This window comes from Dermacentor andersoni, chromosome 2 (genome assembly GCF_023375885.2).
Source record: "Dermacentor andersoni chromosome 2, qqDerAnde1_hic_scaffold, whole genome shotgun sequence".
NCBI classification, from domain to species: domain Eukaryota; kingdom Metazoa; phylum Arthropoda; class Arachnida; order Ixodida; family Ixodidae; genus Dermacentor; species Dermacentor andersoni.
The window spans coordinates 120,954,037-120,973,522 of record NC_092815.1 but is presented as its reverse complement, the minus strand read 5'-3'; the positions used below and the strand labels follow the sequence as shown (position 1 = coordinate 120,973,522).

The 19,486-nt window shown below is 45.5% G+C and overlaps 1 protein-coding gene across 5 annotated transcripts in view; it reads right to left on the bottom strand.

Moving 5' to 3' along the window:
- Positions 1 to 16,017, bottom strand: part of LOC126541292 (neuroligin-4, Y-linked-like) — a 312,904-nt gene extending 296,887 nt beyond the window's left edge. For 4 of the 5 annotated variants that reach the window (XM_055076537.1, XM_055076535.1, XM_050188006.3 and 1 more), the window contains exons 1-2: positions 15,512 to 16,017; positions 14,182 to 15,100 (exon numbers count right to left, since the gene is read on the bottom strand). In XM_055076537.1, the coding sequence (XP_054932512.1) occupies positions 14,182 to 14,653 (472 nt within the window). In that variant the 5' untranslated portion in view covers positions 14,654 to 15,100; positions 15,512 to 16,017. The remainder of the gene's footprint in view (positions 1 to 14,181; positions 15,101 to 15,511) is intronic. The other variant, XM_055076536.1, reaches the window with a different exon arrangement.
- Between the last annotated feature and the right edge of the window lie 3,469 nt (positions 16,018 to 19,486).

Genomic DNA, 19,486 nt, shown 5'->3' with positions numbered 1-19,486 from the left:
CGCCCACGCGTCACCCGCGCGGCGCCTCTCGCGATCTTCTGATTAGCGAGGCAGTCACGCCACACTTCGCTCCCTTTGCAATGTGCCGCGCGAGACAGATTGTCCGGCCTTGTTAAGCTACTCATAGCGTTCTCTTCTTATTATAAACCGTGGACTTACATAATCATATAATAAAATATTGACACGCGAGATGAAACGCGTATAAAACTGCGCTTTAATTTCGCATTAAGGAGTATGATAATCGTCTTGTGAATTCTCGTTCCTCTCTCTCTTTTTCCTTCATCTGCTTCTTCTCTTTCCGTGTTTTTTTTTTTTCTGCCCTCTTCAAACGGGTGGGCGTGATGTCCCTTTTAGCAGACAATTGCTAGACCGCTTTTCTTTCTCTCTTTGATGTTCGTATGTATGTTCACAATAATAATAATAATAATATTAATAATAATAATAATAATAATAATAATAATAACGGTGATGATGATGACAAAGGTTTTCGGTAAAATGTTTCGTGCGCATGCTCATCTTCATATTTTCTACCTCAAAGATAGCATGTCACTGTTGTGAGGCACATTTCTTTTTTTAACAAAAGCAAATGACTACGACGATCATAAACTTGGAAGAAACTGCGTTTCATCTCCTTCGTGCAATGGCGATTTGAAGCAGAGCAGCCGCTGAAGAAGAGTTCTACAGCTTTCTGCCGTGTGTATATCTTTGCAATGTTTGTCTCGACTTGTGTTCTGTTCTTTATTTATTCGCAGATGCTTGCACCAACCACGCCATATTGCGCTTCCCACAACTTTTCAGGCAAACATCGTCATTAATAAATTTTTGTGCGTAGCTTTTTCAGTAACATCACGGTTATCTATTCTATGTGTACTCTAGTGGTGTTGTCCACTAGAGTAGTCCCCAAAATAAACAAAATAAATAAATCGCCCAAAATAAATAAATTCCGCATTACCACGTGGAGATCCTGGGCAATGAAGAGAAGAAAGCTCATAGAATGCATTCTTACGAGTAAAATGCCGCTTGTTGCATAATAAAAAGTTTCGCTTTCAGTGCTTACGTAAACGAATCGTCACCGTTGCTCAGGTGGGGAGTTATGAAAGATTGGAGATGACAGAAAAGACCGTTCAGATTTTTTGTGCCGAGGAAATCAATATTGCATACCAATTCCGACAAGCGAACAATTGAATGTTTTGGGAAATTACAAGAAAAAAAAAATTTTTTTCTCCCTGCTCGGATATACAGCCATCAGCAATGCCACTTGAGTCATGTGCTGAAATATTGCTCCCTGGAAGAAAAGCACTTATGTGAGCGATAGATTAAACGCAATGTTCATATTTTAGCCATGGACAGATATCTGCATTTTGGTTTATATTTTGCGCAGCAACGAACCTAAGCTACGACATGTGATCTTTGGAGGACGCGTTGCGGCGAAAAGCGTTATGCAGGCTGTTTACGAGGAACTAAGGCGAAAGAAAGGGACGCATAAGATGGAGTGTGGAGGAAGGTATCGAGGAGGGGGTTTTTGCTTTTTTTTCATTCTTTTCATTCTTAAAGAAAAATGCCGTGACTAACAGTAATCCTCGTAGTAACCAGTGATCTATCACTGTCTTGTTGAAGTCTCAGTTTTTAGGTAATTCTTGGAGCCTGTAGGAGGGCGCCGAATTCTCCTGTTGTATAAAAGCTTAATGATGCACAACACTGTGGTAAATGGTTGAAGAAAAGAATAGGTATTAAATATATAGCATCATCCCTGTTCCAATTCTCAGTTGTTCTATAACGAGGTGGCTTACTATACTGTAACTCCTGGTGGCCAAGGAAGGTGACCGCAAGAACATCTAAAAATAACGTTAAATATAGGGCGTGCACTAACCGCTGCAAACCTAGATGCATTAATACCTTTCTTTTGGTGTGTCAGAGATTCTCATTTAGCGGTCCCTTACCCTTACTCAAAGGTGAGTTCATATCCTAGAAGTAGAATTAGGGATATTGTTGTTAACGATACTAGGCTCGAAACCCAGCCCGAGTACTGACGCAAAATTTAATTCACATTTTGTCCCCATGGTTCCCTTTATTTTTTCTGGCTACTGATCTCTGAACAAACAATGCGTTTGGGGGTTATTTCTGAAAATGGCTGATTGGCGAGATTTTTGGAGATAGGCAATACTGGGGGAAAGCTTCACTAAAACCTGCCTAATTCCTTAGGTAACCGTTTCGTACCCTTGCAGAAGCTTTCCTTTAATGTCAACAGAGATTATAATGGCACTCATCTAAGGTAAATAGACAATAATTCCCCATAATATCTATCAAACTTTCTTCTTTTAGAACTAGGTGTAGAAATGACTGACAGTTCAGATGATATATTTGTGAAAGTCAAATGAAGACACAAACGCCACTAGCCGACTCGTCATGACAATCTACCTCGTTGTCTCTAATGGATGTATAGGAGGTCAGTCTTACTGAGAACTTGCCTAAATGTGTCACAATTTGCTTTCCTTTGAATTTTGACATCAATAGAGACATCAAAATCTCTTTCCAACCACTCCACCGGCACAAAGTGACTCAGAAGCTCTTAAACGTTCCTAAGCTCTTAAACACCGTGGCAAAACAATATGTGGCCCTTCTCCACTTATGTCTAAAAGTACTGTTGTTCTGTTCTTTTATTCTGGACAACGCTGGCTTCGAACTTTGGACTTGGCATAAAGTGTGTGCCACGAGCCGGAAAAAAAGAAAAGAACTGTCAGAGTTGACAGCGCGAGCTGGTTGTACATTTCTGTGTCTTGTAGTCAAGTACAGAATTCATGAACACTACACGAAAACGAAATAAATAAAGCGATTTGCCAGCATTACAAAAGTCTGTTGACCATAGGGCGTATTATAAGAATACAAGCGCGAACAAATCGAAACCGATTAGAGTGTACTGTTATGTTTTAAAGTATGGCTGCATTTGTGAATGCGTGTAGACTTAGGCTCCTAAACGTACATATCAGTCTACAATATGCTTGGAGCCCCCCTACGGAACAAATGTTTGTCGCCCCTCCACGTAATTATGCGTAGCAGGTGTAGGGGTTAGATTTTCCTTGTTCGCCTATTCAGCTTGTGCTGATGGTTGATAAGTAAGTAGACGTGCAGGCAACGTTTAATGCTTCTGTTGAAATTTTATGATATTTGTGGCCTTAGAAGAAGTTGCACATCATCTCATTCTCAATTTATTACCATATAATAGGAAGAAGCATATTAAGTAAATATGAAATTATGGGATTTAACGTGCCAAAACCACTTTCTGATTATGAGGCACGCCGTAGTGGAGGACTCCGGAAATTTCGACCACCTGGGGTTCTTAACGTGCACCTAAATCTAAGTAAACGGGCGTTTTCGCATTTCGCCCCCGTCGGAATGCGGCCGCCGTGGCCGGGATTCGATCCCGCGACCTCGTGCTCAGCAGCCCAACACCATAGCCGCTGAGCAACCACGGCGGGTAAGTAAATATGTTAGTTCGATAGATCTCCAGTAATAATAACATGTTTCACAGTAGAACGTATCAAAATGTCTCCAGAGAAGATAAAACGTATTAGCGTTGCATATTGAGGACAAACAAATACCGCAGCTTACGACGGTCCAGAAGGCACAGCACTATACTTCCAATTGTCAGTGCCTTGACTGGCCTGGATTACTGCCAACAAGAGAGCCGAAGCAGGCGAAAGTGTTAACAAAACGGAAATGCAGCGGGCGCGAGATACGTTGAGCAAGGTGGTGCCTCTATAGTATAAGCCAACACTGTTCTTGAAGCAAAGCAGCTAAACATGCGTTGAATAAGCCTTTTATCATCGCAGTTTTAGCTGAAATGAACGTAATCCAGTGTCTTCTAGAGCAACTAAAATGGGCCGCCAGCAGTCCAGCCAGCATCGTTCCATTTTTATCCACTAGTATTACATGACTAACGCAACAAAGGCAACTACGTTAATATTGCACAGGAAAGTGATAGTTCTAAGGACAGTCAATCCTTGACTTATACAGGGTGTTTTCTATTTTTTTTTTTTTTTTTTTACTACACCTCATTTGAGACAGTTGCCTGTGACAGATATCTCAAATATAACCCTTGATCTAAATTACTCGATGCCGCGGCCATCGCTGGTTCGAGAAATCGAAATGCTTAATTGAATAATTGACATAATTAGGCTAAATAACTTTATAATGAACTATATTGCGGCGCTTATTTTAATATATGAATTGTAACCGACTCATGTACTGTTGGACTGTACATTTTTTATTCATCCAGTGTTCTACTGAGTGCCATATTTCGTGTCGCTATTCTCCCTTTTTACGCAAATTTGTTTCCTTTGCCAAGTGACAAGGAGTAGCCGGTGCCACCATAAAGGCGCCAACCTCTCCTAATATTCATTTCAATAATAAAAAGAAAACTAGTCAGTTCGCAAAGAGTGTGTACTTTGGAACGAATTCTCAGGACTGCACCACTTTCGAGATATTAATTTTCCTAGTTTCCGAAGAATACATTGATGTTCCAGTTACTTTCGTTCCCCTAATGCATAAAACAACGTTTTCTTTAAAAAATGTAACTGGAAGGCCAATGTAATTCACAGGACACATCGAAAATTAATATCTCGAAGTTGGTGCAATCCTGAGAATTCGTTCCAAGTATGTACGCTTTGCGAACTCCCTGACAATAATTCGTAGATCAAACTGTGTGCCGTGAATTAATTAAGTAAAGCGTTAATTAGCGTTATTCTTATTTCTTCAATTAAGCATTATTATTTCTCGTAGAAGCAGTCGCCGCCTCATCCAGTAATTTACTTTTGTGATTAGAATTGTGCTATCTACAACAGGCAATTTTTAAAAATTTCGTGTAACTACAAGGAAGCACTCCATATTGTAATTGATATCCATGCTGTGAATGCGCAGGTTAGCTGAAGATACAATATATATTTCCCAGATAAAATTTTCGTGCAACGACAGGGAAAGGATATTTTTTCACCTTTTAGGGTCCTTCTCGCTACAAGGATTAAGCAACAACGGGAATCGCCATTTTATGACGCGCATTTGCGTACCTTACGAAACATTAAACATCGAATTTAAACACAAACACCCCATCTTCGTCGCGACAACATGACATACAAAACGAGTATATCACGACTGTTTAGGCGAAAATGCTCACATTATTATGGAAATTTCTTTCAACTTTGTTGCGCATCCTCGCGAAGCCGTTCTCAATGCGCATCGCGGCGGTTTCAGCTCCAGGAAAGGCCGTTGACATTACGCTCTGGAATATTCACTGCTCGCCTTTTTTTGCATATGATAATCTGGCGCTGATAATCATGGCTGTCCTTTTTTCTTCATGCCTGATTTTTAAAAGTTGAAGCTAAAGCGTCGCTGAGAAAAGCTTTTCATCCATGCAGGCTTCCTTTGAGGGAGAAAAAAAAACGAGCCACTTCGAGGCTGTATACGTGAGTGTAACACAAAGCCACCAGAGTATCGCTTCGAACACGCGTTCTCTGGTTTTGATGGATGGCGCTCTTTGGTCAGCAACTTCTGCGTCTCCCCAGACGTTGCTTGCAATTCGTGCAAGCGCGCGAAGGATCACAAGCTATTCCACGGGCAAAGCAGCCGTGTTTATGCATACTTCTGAAGTTCATTAACGCTTTAGCTTGGATGCGGCATGGCAAGCAAGTTTCTTTTTCTTTTTGTGTGTGTGTGCGTGTCTGTTATTTGTTGGTGAGTTCTTGCACAACCGGCGTTCTACTCGCCTTTTACGATTACGCTGCCCCTCATTACGGGGAGGTTGTAAAGAAAGCGCTTAAGACAGCGCTGTAAAAAAGTTGAAAGCCTCTGTGGTTCTAGAAAAAAAATGCCTTATCAGGGCCTTCCGAAAGAGCAGAAAGATAGCATCCTCGTATCGCCTGCCCCGCGCAATATGCATCCCCAGCGCAACGTAGAAAGAAGGAAGGCCAGGGCGGTGGCGCTCCTACGCCGCGCGACAGAACTCCCTGGCGGCAGCTGCTTCGTTGACGCGGCCCAGTATGGCAACAGCAACAATTTCACAGTAGTGTCGATCAACCACAGGGGTTCGACCGTTAACGCCGCTTCGGTACGAAGCACGTCGTTGCGTGCGGCCGAGCAAGTGGCCATTGCCTTGGCCCTCTTGGACGACAAACATGCCCATATCTTCAGCGACTCCAGGGCAGCCATCCGCGCCTTCAGCGTTGGCGCTGTGTGTAAGGAAGCCTGTCGCATCCTCGACGGCAAAAGCATCGCTACCCACACCCTCACGTGGTTCCCCGCTCACATGGGATCCATCATGGGAGGCCCCACAAACCTCAACGAGCTGGCCCACTCCAAGGCGCGAGGTCTCGCTTTCCGCGACCATGGAGAACTCCAACGCCGGCCCGCAGTGGTGGAGAACAGAGATCAACCGACCACATACAATGAAATTGCGCAGCACTTTTATCTCGGCAGGAGAGACTTTCCCCTTCCACACAAGAAGTTAAGTAGAGCGCAGGCATTGACCCTCAGATTATTGCAAACCGACTCGTATCCCAGTCTAGCTTTATTCCACAAGCTTTATCCCGACACCTATGCCACTGATTTTTGCAGGCACTGCAATGCCATCGCTAGCCTAGACCATATGCTCTGGCGTTGCCCCTCGTTACGAGGCACAGAACAAATCAATGAGGACAAGTGGCTCTCCGCTATCAAGAGCCCCGATGCCGGGGCGCAACTATGGGCTGTCCAGAGGGCCCACGATGCGGCGGTCGGGCATGGCCTGACTGTCCCAACGTGGGAGCGGCCCGCAGCGCGCTGAGTCGCGTACCTCAGGACCTTCATTAAAGGTTTGCATCCATCCATCCATTGGCGGCAAAAGTGTATGTGCCTTTTTATGTATCGCTGAAAAAAAAACAATACTCTAAAAAGAGTTAACGAATAGCACCTAGCACCTATGTAGGAGTGCATGTAGGACTCGGATTGGAGGTGGTGGTGCTTATATTCTTCAAATGGCCATTTTTTTTCTTCCAGAGTTATATATGGGCAATAAATTAGCTGTAACTAATTGCATTGTCAGAAATGTTAGTGGACTCAAAGCCATGCTTTTTGCAAAACAAGCAAGCAGACATTATGTCTGACAAAAGAAATCTGCATCGTATAGACAAGCGAGCTATTTGGTTAAAGCGTGTAGTGCGATTTCATTCTTTCGTGTTCGACTCTACATAAACTCGCTCAAAAGAAAATAAAAGCATCAATTCTACTGGTTTAGCCTTAAACACCGCCGCTAATATTCTTAAAACACGGATGCCCGCTGCTCGTAACTACAGCGCTCCAGTTGGCGTTGTTCTGAACACCGCATGTTGCCTGTCTAAGCGGCCTAAACTAATAGGCTAAGGCCAAAGAAAGAATAACATGGATACATTTGCTTTTTGAACAGGTTGCAGACCCAGTAGAAAACTATATCAAACTCCTGTTGCCAAACAGCCATCAAGAAATTCACTGAGACCATTTCACTCAGCAGGTGCGAGCAGTTCTCTTTACTCCCGCGTTATATGTTCTGGAAAGCAAACGACTGCCTGGTCGTTTGGGATGAATAACAAGCTATCATGAGAAATTCAGCAATCGTAAAAAAGAAAGAGCCCTCATGAATAATTTTTACTTATCACAAGAACACTTGATATTAGATGCACTCATTATATTCTCTAAAGTTCTATACCTTGTAGTAAGCTTCTAAATAGACACCGTACAGTCGTGTTTGACCATTGTTTGGTTAGACTTGGCGCTCTTTTGCCAAAGATGGCCTTGCGCCATTAACACCCATCAATTACACCATTGTTTGGCAACTGGTTAACTACAGCGTACACTTCAGCTGCACCCCCCTCCCTTCTTTAACTAGTTTCCACGCTGCTTCCCGTAATTTATCACCAGTTAATATACAGAAAACATTAAGAGCAACACTACGCGCTCTTGCATTCTATGTTTCTTCGTCAGCTTCATTTTTTATGGGCACAAGTTACGTGTGAATCTTCGATGCCTGCAGACTAAATAGTCTGTTTTCCCTGTAATGAGATCTGCGCTTTGAATCCGTTAAAGCGCAACCACGTGATGTAAGACAAGCCTCCTGTTGATGCAGCTAAAGCATAAAAATGTCAAATTTATTACATCTCATACGAAATATAAAGCAAATTGACTTATCCAATATTAATTTGTCATGGCTCGCTTAACGTTTCGCAGTGCTTTTTTAGCGGACTCCCCAAAATGTATTGCACGGATGTCGGCACTCAATCAAAATTAATATTTCACAGCTTCTGCTTTCGAGTACGGAACAGTGTTTAAGCTGTATTTGCAGAAATATTACAATGGACGACATATGTCGATTGCGTGTTTCATTAGCACGCAATTCATCAACCTTTTACAATCAAATTCTATCCAACTGCTTTAGGCTGTTTGAGGTGGGTTGAAGGAAGTTCCAATAAATAAATTTAACTAATTTGCAAGAAACGTAGCCAGGGGCCCTATAACGTAAAACTATGTCAATATGTTTTTATTCCAATCTTCTGACGTCAAATTTGCGCAACCACCGACGCAAACATCGGGCGGTGACCCGCAGCGTTGCCTGAAAAGCCCAATGAAACGTTCTATTAGTTTATAGCAGGCCACTTTTCGCTGCTTTCAAAATGAATAAAATTGCATATATTCAGCGGTTTTTCGTTTGCAATTGGCTACCAGGAGGCGAGGATAAAGCTCAAGTGACGAGGGTTTCGATGGGGTCGAGCGAGTGCGCTGAAAGTAGATAACCAGATGAAGAGGGTCGTGCCTGACTCTGTGACTGGTCCGCTTACCATTACTTAGCTTTTGGTGGCTTGTCTAAAATCGCGGCGGTATGCGACGGAAGGTTAAGAATGCCGCTAAGACGGATCCTCCCCAAAGAAGTGTTGGCAGAGCGAGGTCGTAAACGTGCCGAAAGTGTTCGATAACGTTACACGGCCACGCAAAAAGCTTTATTATACGCAAATAAACCCATGCTCCCCGGCAGGTGCGAGTAGCCAGTGCGTGAGCGATCAGTGACAGCCATTTTTTATTCCTTTCCGAACGGAGCAGTCTGCGGATATGAAGATGAAAAATTCAGTTTTGTTCGGCATAATATAATGCATCTCTAACGCGTACACGTCACTTTGACGCGCTGAGTTTTCGCGGTTTTGTGACGTCGCGTGACAGGCGGGTGAAGTGGATGCAGCCCGAAAGCTATTGACCTATAGTACAGGGCTAATGGCGAAAAGGCACTCTAATTATGCATAATCAGTGTGTACACGTAATATCAGATGGGGAGCTACCATGCTTTTCGTGACGTCGCGTGACAGACAGGTTCTTCGCCTGTCGCGTGACAGACAGGCGAAGGGGGAGGGGGGGAGGGGGTCAAAAAAGTTGTTGACCAATCGCGGAGGGCTGGTTGCAGAATTGGAATAGAAAAGTTTGGTATAGCTTTATGTTATAGCGCCCCAGGTGTTCCAAAAACATATAGTATACGCTTTTGATGTTACAGTATCCTTTCTTTATTTTTGGAGAGAAAAACGAATACTTATTCTTCAGTGTTGGGTGTTTTTCAGATGTCATCAACTCTACCACCAACTACTTCACTGTAAACTGATAAATTTTCATCATTTGAACAACTCCAAAGCGACAGAAAGAAATACAACAGCACCATTTGTCATCCCCCATTCATTTCTTTTTCGGAATCCTTTTTCCATCTTAATCAGCCTTTTTTGTGTGTGTGCGCGTGTGTGCGTGATTTTCAACACTCCTGTGGCAAGTCAGTACTTAGGAAGCCGGCAGGTTGGAGGTAGCTTCATAAAAGAAATATTTTTACTCATCTGAAAGTACACAGAAAGTTATAAAGAAAACCTAATGGGGGTTTCTCAGAAAACAAGCTTGGCAGTCGAAGGAAACTTTCTGCTGGTCTTGGGAAGAATTACTCATAACTCATAGCGCCTTCGTCTATGTATATTCCTATGGCACGGAAACGGGCCGGGGACATAACCGTTTTTCAAGTCTGTTTTTATTAACGATCGGTATCAAGGAGCAATATTTTTTTTCTTTCTTAAGTACCATGTTGCGATGCTGAAAACAGAATCGCCGTAAAAAAGTAACTATTTCCTCGCGTTTCTTACGGCAAAAAAAAAAAAAAAACGTTTTTTTTTTCTTTAACTAAACAACGAGACGAAGATGTAACATGGTGTTGTGACGTGGCACGAGGATGCTGCATCCGTTGTTTTTGCGTCGTATATTGCGGTAGTCGGCCCGCAGTGGTTCCTTAGTGGCTATGGTGTCCACGACCGTGCTGCTAAGCACGAAGTCGCGGGATTAAATTCCGGCCACGGCGGCCGCATTTCGTTGGGGCGAAATGCGAAAACACCCGTGTACTCAGATTTAGGTGCACGTTAAAAACCCCAGGTGGTCCAAATTTCCGGAGTCCCCCACTGCGCGTGCCTCATAATCATATCGTGCTTTTGGCACGTAAAACCCCATAATCTAATTTAATTTAATATTGCGGTACTCGACATGCACTTGTCAGCTGCTTCTCGTCGTCTGTGACGATACAGCGGCCGATATCGAATTAGTGTTGACCTTCTCGGAAGCTGACGGTAAGAATTTGTTTAAACCACTTCTATGCAGTGCCCCAAGCATCCAGCTTTACATCCTCGAAAACTCCTACACGTAATCGCTAAACAGGATTTAGGGCAATGAAGGCGTCTCGAGATGATGTAGAAATGAAATGGAGTACCGTAAAGGTACATGCTCTCAACCTTCTGAACTGACCCCTGACCCCCAAGCTAACTCTATCCGTCTGCTGCAGCCGAAAACGCGTTCCGTCACGTTTCACCTTTCTGTGTGTCCCGGTATTACGCGCTGTTCAAGAAGTAAACCTAACACCTCCTAGGCCTACTGTCTATTCTTCAAAAATGAATGAAAACACTCATTTTACTCGTGAATGTGCTTTGTTCCTTGGTTAAAAAAATTATTGGTTAATAACCTGTGTGTGTATGAATGTGTCTCGATTATTATTCTTTATTTTTCTCTGTCTTGGTTCTTCCGCATTCCAGCGTTGTTTTCGAATAAGTATAGTGCGCATTCTCTTCCAGCTGTGCAAGCGAAAAGTGCCTCTGATTCCCGGAGGCATGACGTACCTCTTGCAAGGCGCAGCGTCCAATAGCTTCAACAATACAGAGGAAACGTCGATATCAAGTCGAAAGTAAAAGCCTCAGTTAAGCTTGCCAAAGAGCATAGGGGCCATTCTCATGGCTGGGGCCTACTTTCAATGATCGTAATTACCGTGTCCGACACGTTGACCTGTATCTACGTGAGTTACGTACTCATAGCGCACTTTATGATAAGTTAGTAGTGAACTCGCACTTTTTGTCACCACTTGTAGTACCATAATGAGGGCCTCACGCCATCTGTGACTAAAAAGATGCTGCTTTGCAACACGAGGGCGCGACCTCCTGCTCGAAGCACTTAAAGACGAGCTCTACTGATCCTCGTGGAACGACTGGAACCTCCGCAATGCTTGACCAAACATAAACAATGTTACTTCTTCTATATTGTTTCTCTCTCTCACTCCCCTCTCTCTCTCTTTGCCACGTGCCTCTGAACGTTGTCTATTCTTTGATTAAAAGTTGTTTGCCAAACGATGCTATCACCGTGATTCACGCATTTGAGCACATTGCGCTTCTGTTCTAATTCTGGGCACATTACTTGACTAGCGTGAGTCCAAACTGTGTGGTATTTTGCTTGTAATAAGGCTAGACATAGTGTCTAGTTCTACGCATTCCAAGTCGTTTCTTTCTTCTACTACGTCATTTCTCCTCTCAGTTCTGCCCACAGCGCTGGTGATACGGGAGATAGTGATAACTTTAACTGACACTCTATATGATAAAAGAGTACTGAAGATAGTCTCTTGAGCAAACCAAATGTCATAATTCGGAGCCTCACTAAATGCCGCCTCGGCCTCATTAATCTGCACATACTTGAATTCTATAGGTACGTCGTTGTCGCCACACTTTACAGTCTCTCATGCTTTTTTCAGTGACTATTAGGAGTACGTACACTTAGGCTAATACATTTCGCGACATAAAATAGACGCCATGGATTCTCCGGGTATAGGCGGCGCTGATACAGGGCAGCCATCCCGCTCCACAGAGCCGGAGTATGGGTCTCCTGGCGCCCTCTCTTGCCGTCGGCGTAAATAGCGTCTGCAAGGAGAGCTCCATGAGTGCACAGCTTGGTATTCTCGTGCTTCCGAGTTGAAGTTGGTGGAGCACTGCAGGACACCAGCAGGTTCTCGCACTCCACGTAAAAATGAGCGAGTAGGACAAATGATGGACGACTTAGGCGGAATTGGAAAATGGGAGAATGCACAGAGAGGACATGTGACCTGAAGCCATACGAGGACGACTCGGAGCTAAGCGACAAGTTCGATGTTAGTTAATTGCTCCCTTGGCAAAGCGTGGAAGATGGTTGTCATGGTCGTCTGGATAACGCACTGCACTGCACTTAGCGTATCCGATTAAAAAATTTCGGGGCCCGCGCCTAACTGCATCCTTGGGGTTCCAATGACGACTGGTTTAAGGCGCTGAATTTTTCAATGCTCACATATTACGTTCACTGATTAGTGATAAAATATGTATCATCTTTATGGGTTCAAAAAACTAATTTCTTGACGTGATTTCTAGCAATATTTACCGGTTATTATCTGACTTACACGTCGGTATGTTGAAGCGTCAGTCCATCACAGGTTCACAAAAACTCGAAATGCCAATTAGTCGAAGTGCAGCACGGACCAAAGAACAGAAACGCATATTCTTCACAACAAGAAACACTTTATTAGGCATTCAATCTTCAAGTTCTAAACGCATAACATTCTACAACACGTATGTACAACGTGGGCAGCCAAGCATGCTCAGCAAATATTTTCTTTAGTATGGTCGAGCGGGGCCGCTGAAAGTTGGGGGCCCGGGACTGCAGCCCCCACAGCCCCCATCTTAATCCGGCACTGACTTGGAGTATTGGTCACCCTAAATCAAGCAATGTAATGCGTCCTTATAGTATGCATTGAGAAGACGGCGCTGCTGCATATTATCTAGTGCCATTTAAAATTATATTTTTATTTAGCTGTTCTTTTCTCTGTACTTCGTTGAGGTATTTCATCCGATGTATTGCTTTTGATGAAACTCAAGGCATTGTATAAACCAGTGCTGCAGATTGTATTGGGTGCAAAGGTAGGAAAACTAGTTCCTTTATTGTCTTCACTGCGCACCAGTTTCCAATTAGCGTATACAATTAAAGCATATAGGAGATCCTCTTGCAGTAATTTCGCGAAGCGGGCTTGCGGAGTTCCAACACTGGCAATACGACAGCGCGCCGTTCAAATACAATAAATCTGTGTTACTTGAACGCGCGTGTACGACGCACAGAAACATGATCCGCATTCAATCGCTACGTAATCACACAAAGGCATCAGCAGCGGGCAACCAAGCATCTGCGCGGTCTCGGCCGACAGCGCACTTAAAACATGTAGGCAGACGATAAAAATAGGCGGAGAGTTTGAAGAAGGCAAACACCGATGCTCCCGAGAGTTTACTACTTAATTTTTTTTAACCAACCGAGATCCAACAAACAGGCGCACCGCCAAAGAGAGAGAAGCTTCGTCGAAGGTCGGCGTTTCACGCTCTTTAACGACAGGATTGCATTGCCGGGGTAGTTGGTGACGCGGGCTATGTAACACAATAAATGACCCAGAAAATTCCTCCGGGGCCCACCGCCATCAATAGGCCACTGCGCGGTGAAGCTCCAGTCTTTTTTGACGGCCGGACATTTCTTTCCTCAATGTAGAAGCTCAGTTGAATCTGGCAAGCGTCACGCCCTGCTCACAAACTATCACTGCAGTGCAATGCATGTCGGAGATCACAAGCGAAGCGAACTTTTATGCCGAGCAAGCACCTACGTCGTCATCCTCTGCAGCACAGATGCGCTGCCACACGTTTAAGTACGCGCACAGGTAGTTGCCTCGTATAGGCTACACCAGACACACGATCATATCATGCGCAAGTACCGCCAAGTGCAACGTCACGTTTCAAAAGAAAACACCATTTACATGTGAACTAAAACGTCGGCAGAAGCGGGGCATACCTGACGCCGGAGTGTAGATGTTGAGGTGCAGGCAGTCCTCGCTGGTGTTGAGCAAAGCGGCTCGCGCCAACCGTCGCAGCTGCTCGAGGCGGCCGGGTGGCATGCGAACCGCGGCCGGCGACGACTCGTTGCGCAGGAACTCCGGCAGCCGCTGCGGGCACGCGGGGCCCGGCGTATCCGCCGCACGCACATCGTCCCAGTGCGGAGAGTTGACGGGAGGCATGAAGCGTAGCGTGCCCAGCGGCGGGCTCACGTACGGCACGCCCATGAACGCCTCGACGGAAGGCAGGTGGGTGCCGAACCGAGACCCCAGGGTGATGATCTTGCCCCGCAATTGGCCGTACTTTGTCCGCACCACGCGGGGGCTGGGACGACTGGTAGAGGTCGGCGTAGCGTCGGCAGCGCGAGCCGTCGAAGCCAGCACAAGCAGCGACATCACGAGGCAAGCACGAACCCACGATTTCAGGCACATGACGGCTTTCGTTACCACGTTCCGTTTGTCTATTCAGCGTGTATATATGCCGATTGTTTTCCTCGGTCCGTTTTACCTTGCTTTCTTATCGTTAGTTTTACTTATTAGTAATGTCTTTCGGAGTTGTGATCCGCTCCGCGGCTCAGATCCCGTTTGCTTCCTATTGCTCTATGTTGGCCATGTCAAGGTGGCACGGAAGAAAAAGCGCACATGGTCTTGAGACGATCGTTAAGTTGACGATCGCGTTGACTGGCTGACGGTCGGTAAGGTTCTCCAAGTGCCATGGTTTGTTAAGCCACTGCAAACGCTGAGGCGGAACACCAACACGTTACATTTGGTGGAACTGTCGCACCGGTGGTGCCACACATCGGGTACACGACAACGAAGAACGCCTTGTTGGCTTGAGGCAAATCCGCTGCGTCTCGGTGTCTTCCATTACAGGGCAACCTGTTTAAAAGCCGAGAAAAATGTCGGTGAAATAAATATGGCTCATTTCTTTCATAAAGGCAAATAGGAAACTTTCGTCAGTGGTGTAGTACGAATGTGAGAGGGGCTTACAATAGAATCAGAATAATACGTTTAGCGTAGACCTAAGCCATGGCCAAACCATCCCGTGACAGAATTGTTTCGATCTAAGAATGTTAAGCGTATGAATAACGTGGTAGAAAAGTATGGCCTCTATTAATAATTTGTTGAGTAACGGACAAAAAGGCAACTTCGACCTGGTTTCACATGCAGCAACTGCCCAAGGTTTAACGAAGTATGAAGTTTTCAATGACGGCAAGAACAAGCATTAAGCTTACGTAGGAGTAAGCATGACCAAAAAACGATAATTTGATTTTAAGCACACCACATTACCAATTATAACAACGGCCTCAACGTTGTCCGGCGCCGAATCCCGTGACAGTCATAAGCGCGAGTTGCGCCTTCCAAATCACGCCTCCAAGGCGGCGTCACCACCAGCAATCATGTTCCATCCCGGGACACGCAGTGGTGCGAGAAGAGCCACGATGGCCACAGCAGATGCTCAGTGTACCGATCCAAAAGAGCGCACCGCAGGAATGCGTCACGCGCGCGCGAACGACGTCCGGCTAACTGAATTACTTAAACTGTTGAGTAGCACGATCACTTTCCCGCGGCACGAATCGCTGAGAGAGAGAGAAAGGTAAAATAATCTAAAACTAAGGGAAGGTGGAAGCGCGGTCGAGCCACGAAGTCCGAACAACGAAGAGCCGCAGTCGGGAGGAGCACGCACACACCTCGGCGGGTCCCGAGAAAACGCCTCTGGCGGCGCCTCGTCCGAGTGCGGAGCGCCAGCGAGTCGCCGCGAGACCCCACACGGCCTCCTTTCCTCTCTCGCCGTCCGCCGCCGCCGCCGCTCACTGCGCAGGAGGCCGCAGGGGGGCTCCCCTTACCCAATCCTCTCTTCTCAATCTCCCCTTACGGGAGCCGAGGGAGACTCGCTCCTCCGAAACGGGAAAGCGAGGAAGGAAAGAGAGGAAGAGGACTCCCGTCCGCTTCCCAATCGTAGCATCCCTTCTCCCCTCCAGCCTCGTCCCTCCCGCCACACAGTTGCGCCGTAGAGCGCGAGCTTCGCGAGAAAGGGGAAGGGGACGCCACGCACACGGCTCATGCGCAAACCTCACCTCTCTCGTTGCCGCCGCCGTCTTCGTCAGCGGCGGCAGGCAGGAGGCAGCGGCGGGGCAAGTCTTTTCTAAAGAACTGGAGGCACACGTAGCCCCCGACGCGATGGCTACCTTCCCTCGGAGCACGTTCACTGTCACTTCACTCCCTGGCGTCTTCGCCATCAGAAAGACGGGCGCGAGGCTTTGATGGAGCCAAGTGAAGAAATGGAAAGGGGACGAGGTGAACGGCGTGTTATCGTTCCACCGGCGACGACGGGTAGAAAGGAGCGCTTTCGGCAGACTCGTGTTTTCGTTTAGTAAAGAGCTAGAACGTGAGGGCTGGGAAAGCAGGCAGCAGAGTGAAAAGATGGAGGTGCACCTCTTTTTGCTCTAAAGATAATGTCGGAGATAAATGGGAGTTGGCCAAATAGGCGTTCCCGTTAATCCGCTTCCCAAAGAGGTGAGGCGACCCCTTGTATAAGGAGAAGCAGAGCTCGTCGTTTTGCGCCATCCTTTAGGAGCCCCATCAGGGGCACCTTTTCTGGCAGGCAGCCTAAGATACAGGGCTGTTTCAGCGCGCGCAGGCAGGAGCAGCTCGTACGACTACCGAGCGAGATGCGCGCGCTAGAGCGCAGCTCTTAGCCGCCCTTACCTGCGTTTAATGTAGGCGGCCCTCGGCCCAAACGAGCAACCGGCACAGGGAAGGATGAAAGAGCGAACGCGCAGCGCAGCTGGGAATGAAAGAGTGCGAGGCGGAAAGCGGAGTAGGAGGGTGCCGTAAAAGCGTGAAAAGCGTAGTGCCGATCAAGACCGCAAGGCCATTGACGACCGCTACGAGATGGCGCCAGAGTAGCGCGACGTCGTTTTTTCACTGATGGTACATGGCGAGCGCGTACACCGGTACCATATATGGAAACAAAGCGCTGCGTGAGCGGAGGTCTGTCTGCGGCGGCTGCTGTGAAGCGCGCTCACGCGTCACCCACGCGCAGCCTCTCGCGATCTCCAGATTAGAGTGGCAGTCATGCCACATTTGGTTCCGTTTACAATTTTGCGCACGAGACAGATTGTCAGCACCGGCCAATATTCGCGAAATGAAAACATCTATAGAGCTGCGCTCAGATTTCGCATTAGGGAATATCGTAATCGTCGGTGAATTTTGATTGCTTTTTCGAGGTGCAAAGTGAGAGGCATTGAACATAACTTGGCTTCCAGGACTTGCGGTGAGAAGTCGGGGTGCCTCTCTTTTCCGCCAGTGTGTCTCAATCTGTAATAATCTTATTTTATTCTATTCCGTTGCTTTTTCTTCCGGAAGGCCTTTGCGCAATCACGGCTACACAGGTACGACAGGTAAGGCTCACCTTCCTTTAATTTTACTATTCTGAACCTAATCCTTTTGCCAACACGTCACCGCATTGAAATATTAAAGTTTGGCATACCTTAGGCAACTAGTCATCCGCTTAAATAAATAGATAAATCGCACCCTTTTAGATAAATATATAAAGTTCACTAAACTGTCTCGTATCGGTAGCTATCATACACAAACCTTTTTTGTTTCAGCCGAGAACCGACATGAAAGAATAGTTTTTTTTCTTTTAACTGTAGAATGTTCCACTGCTCTGCCTGGAGATGTTCATGCGTTACCAATGAATGATTTTGTCTGCACTAGAAAGTGTGATGTTTGCCCCACTCCTGCCTTAAAAATCAAGCGGAATTGCAGCATGTATGTATGTATGTATGTATGTATGTATGTATGTATGTATGTATGTATGTATGTATGTATGTATGTATGTATGTATGTATGTATGTATGTATGTATGTATGTATGTATGTATGTATGTATGTATGTATGCATAAAATTATGTTCTCCAAGCCAGAGGGTTCCTGGAATAAGGGACCCTCCCACCTCGACTGACAAGTCACTACTTCAAATAAAGGTTTCACTCTCTCTGCCAGATGAATAGATAACTACCATAAAACCTTCAGTCTTCAAGGCTAATGTCACATGGTGAAGTATGAATGATCGCTGCTCAGTAGCCTCATTTAATTCCACTAAAAATATGCACTTTGAACTTGCACTGAAAGTGTTCGTTAAGTGTTCACAATTTACTCCTTATAGACCGCCGATTATTTCATCCTGCCGTTCGCTAAAGTGTCATTGAATCATCGATTCCCCTTGCCTCAGTCGTAGCGGAAGGTGCTTTGATATTCTTAAAGCACACTCGATTTGCGAACGCGCAACTTCAAAGCGACGACGATCAAACGCGAATGCCTTCGCCGGCTATTGCAGCGAGATTATTTATGCGTGTAAACCACTAATCAGTTTTATTTGGCGTGTATCATTAGACGCCAAAAAAAATCAGTTAGGTTAGTTATACGCGTAACAATAAATGAGTCTCATTTGACATATGGCAAAAGGTGCCCAATGCGAGTTAGGAAATTAGTTATATGCGTAAACAACTAATCAGTATCATTTGGCGCATATCATTAGGCGCCTAAGATCAGTTAGGATATTAATTATATGCGTAACAAAGAATTAGTCTCATTTGGTGCATATAATTAGGCGCCTAAGATCAGTTGGAATACTAATTATGTACATCAAACGAATCAGTCTCATTTGGCGTATGTCATTAGGCGTCCAATGTCAGTTAGGAGATTAGTTATATGCTTAAACAACTAATCTGTTTCATTTGACGTATATCGCCGGGCGCGAAAGATTTGTTAGGAGATTAGTTATGTGTATAAGAACGAATCAGTCTTATTTGGCGCATGTCCTTATAGGCGTCTAAGATCAGCGATACCACAAGCCTGGAGCTGACATGGGTTACTATTGGTGGAACTATGGCAGCAGGTAGAAAAATTTTGTCTGCGTGTCTTAAGTAAACGTGGAGAGCACCCCGGCTTTTCAGTGAATAAAAGATAAAAGGCAATAGCTTCAGCACTTATAGTCGTGCATTGTGCAATAGCCTTTTCGAAGTCTTCAGCAGCTATGAAGGCTACCGGCCTATGCGTATAGCTAGTTTAAACAACCACCTCATTATCCGGCATAGCATTCGGTTGCTATGGATCTCCAAGACATATTGACCTAAGGAGAAGGGAAGTAGCAGACCCAATGGCTGCTGCGGAGCCTACTGTGATTGCGCTATCACCCATCCGTTTCCTGCATCTCACGCCAGAAAAAGACATTTCATAGACTAAGGCAGAAATCATT